Genomic DNA, 2136 nt, shown 5'->3' with positions numbered 1-2136 from the left:
CAGCAAGAAGACCCTGAACTACAAGCAATGTTATGCAACAAGAAAACTTCACTAAAATTGCAATTGGTCAACATTCTGAGCGAAAAACTGGCAAGGTCTACTGCAACGTACTGCATGGCAGATCACAGCTGTATTTACCGACCGCATTCCGCTGGACAGTGTTCGATAGCCTTCATAACCTGAGTCACCCTGGAGCGTTCGCAATGGTTAAGCTGGTGTCAAAGACATTTGTGTGGCCGGGTATGGACAGAGATTGTCGTCAGTGGACTACAGCTTGCTTGTGCCGAGAGGCCCGCATCTCGTGGTCGTGCGGTAGCGTTCTCGCTTCACACGCACGGGTTCCTGGGTTCAATTCCCGGCGGGATCAGGGATTTTCTCTGCCTCGTGATGGCTGGGTGTTGTGTAATGTCCTTAGGTTAGTTAGGTTTAAGTAGTTCTAAGTTCTAGGGGACTGATGACCATAGATGTTAAGTCCCATAGTGCTCAGAGCCATTTTGTGCTGAGAGTTATGCAAAGATGCCCGCCACATGCTTGTTCCAGTAGGGGAGTTCCCAGATGTCAGCTCATGTTGTGCTCACGTTCACCCAGATGTGGTAGGACCAATGGCTCCCTCAAACGGCCATGGCTATTTAATGACAATGATCGACAGGTATACACGTTGGCCGGAAGCAGTACCTATGGACAACATTTTGGTAGAAATGCTGGCAGCAGCATTCACATCAAAATGGCTCGCCAGATTTGGTTGCCCTCTCCGTATAACAACCAACGGGGGGAGGCAGTTCGAGTCTGAATTGTTCATGCAGACAGCCAAGTTCTGTGGATACTCACACCACAAGACCACTGCCTGCCACCTGGATAGTAATGGCATGCTCGAAAGATTGCATCACACTTTGAAGTCAGCATTGATGTGCCATTGGACCACATGGACTTCAGCACTCTCCTAATTGGCCTGAGGACTGCATTCACACCAGACATTGAGGCTTCACCAGCAGAGCTTGTATATGGAGAGTCATTGCGTCTACCGGGTGAATTCGTCGACACCACAAAGAGATGCATTGTTAATGATCAATTGCAATTCTTACGTTCTTAACGCAAAACTGTGGACCGCATGAAACCAGTGAAAGCCACTAAGCATGGACAGCGCGTGACGTTCATGCATAAGGATCTGAACACATGCACGCACTTTATGCTTTGCACGGACACCATCAAACTGCCACTGCAACCACCCTACACTTGACCTCACCGTGTCCTGAACAGGAGTTTATATACCATGGACATTCTCATTAATGGTAAACAAGCTACAGTTTCAACGAATAGAGTTTAGCTAGCCTACATGTTCAAAGAGGCGCCAACTACACTGCCAAAGAATCCAGCCTCCCATTCCACCACCATCTCAATCACATCAAGGCGAAGAAAAATGCACGACCCGCTCAGGAAGAGGCGTTCATTTTCCTGACAGGTACAGAGAAAACTTACCATTCTTAGCTCTCCCCAAGGGGGCTCCTATAGCGACTGCTTACACACTGACACTGCAGTCGGTGCGTTCAATAGTCACTCGGATTGAAGTTTCCGCGTGAGTGCGAAATGAAGACAGTAGAATCTCGTCCTTACACCAAGCGTTTTCGCCACTAGGGGCGCGGTGATTCGCCTGCAGCAACACGCCACATTTGCACTTAGAATAGCAGAACAACTTCTGATTTTTACTTTTTGTTTTTTTGTGTAGAGATTCTGTGACTCTTGTTGTTATAGTAACACTCGTACATAACTGTGAATGTGGAGCGTTAATAAATCTACTTGAAGCCCCATCTCGTCTTTGATTGTACGAAAGTGCAAGTATGGGATATTCTCACATAGTTATACCTCTCGTCTGATCTATTGGTATCAAATATTGATACAAAAATGAGGAAGAGCTATTGAAAGAATGTCTCTGTAGCACAGCAGTGTATCGAAGTGAAATATGAGCCATCAAAAATACAGATAAGAATAAACTGGGAGAATTTGTAATATGGTGCTACTGAGAACTATTATAAATTATGTGGGTGCTTAGCGTACAGGTAGGTGAGGAAAGCAGTCTGTGGAAGATACCTATCAGAAGAAGAGACAAGTTAGAAAGACATCTGCAACAGAATCCAGGAG

General features: G+C 46.1%; 1 protein-coding gene across 1 annotated transcript; it reads left to right on the top strand.

The window, feature by feature from the left end:
* Nucleotides 1-203: 203 nt before the first annotated feature.
* Nucleotides 204-944, top strand: LOC126267820 (protein NYNRIN-like). Its single transcript, XM_049973126.1, has 2 exons — nt 204-312; nt 541-944. The coding sequence occupies exons 1-2, from the start codon at nt 204-206 to the stop codon at nt 942-944; spliced, it is 513 nt and encodes a 170-aa protein (XP_049829083.1).
* The last annotated feature ends 1192 nt before the right edge of the window (nt 945-2136 follow it).

This window comes from Schistocerca gregaria, chromosome 4 (assembly GCF_023897955.1).
Source record: "Schistocerca gregaria isolate iqSchGreg1 chromosome 4, iqSchGreg1.2, whole genome shotgun sequence".
In the NCBI taxonomy this organism is placed as follows: domain Eukaryota; kingdom Metazoa; phylum Arthropoda; class Insecta; order Orthoptera; family Acrididae; genus Schistocerca; species Schistocerca gregaria.
This window is presented reverse-complemented; position numbering and strand designations above follow the sequence as displayed.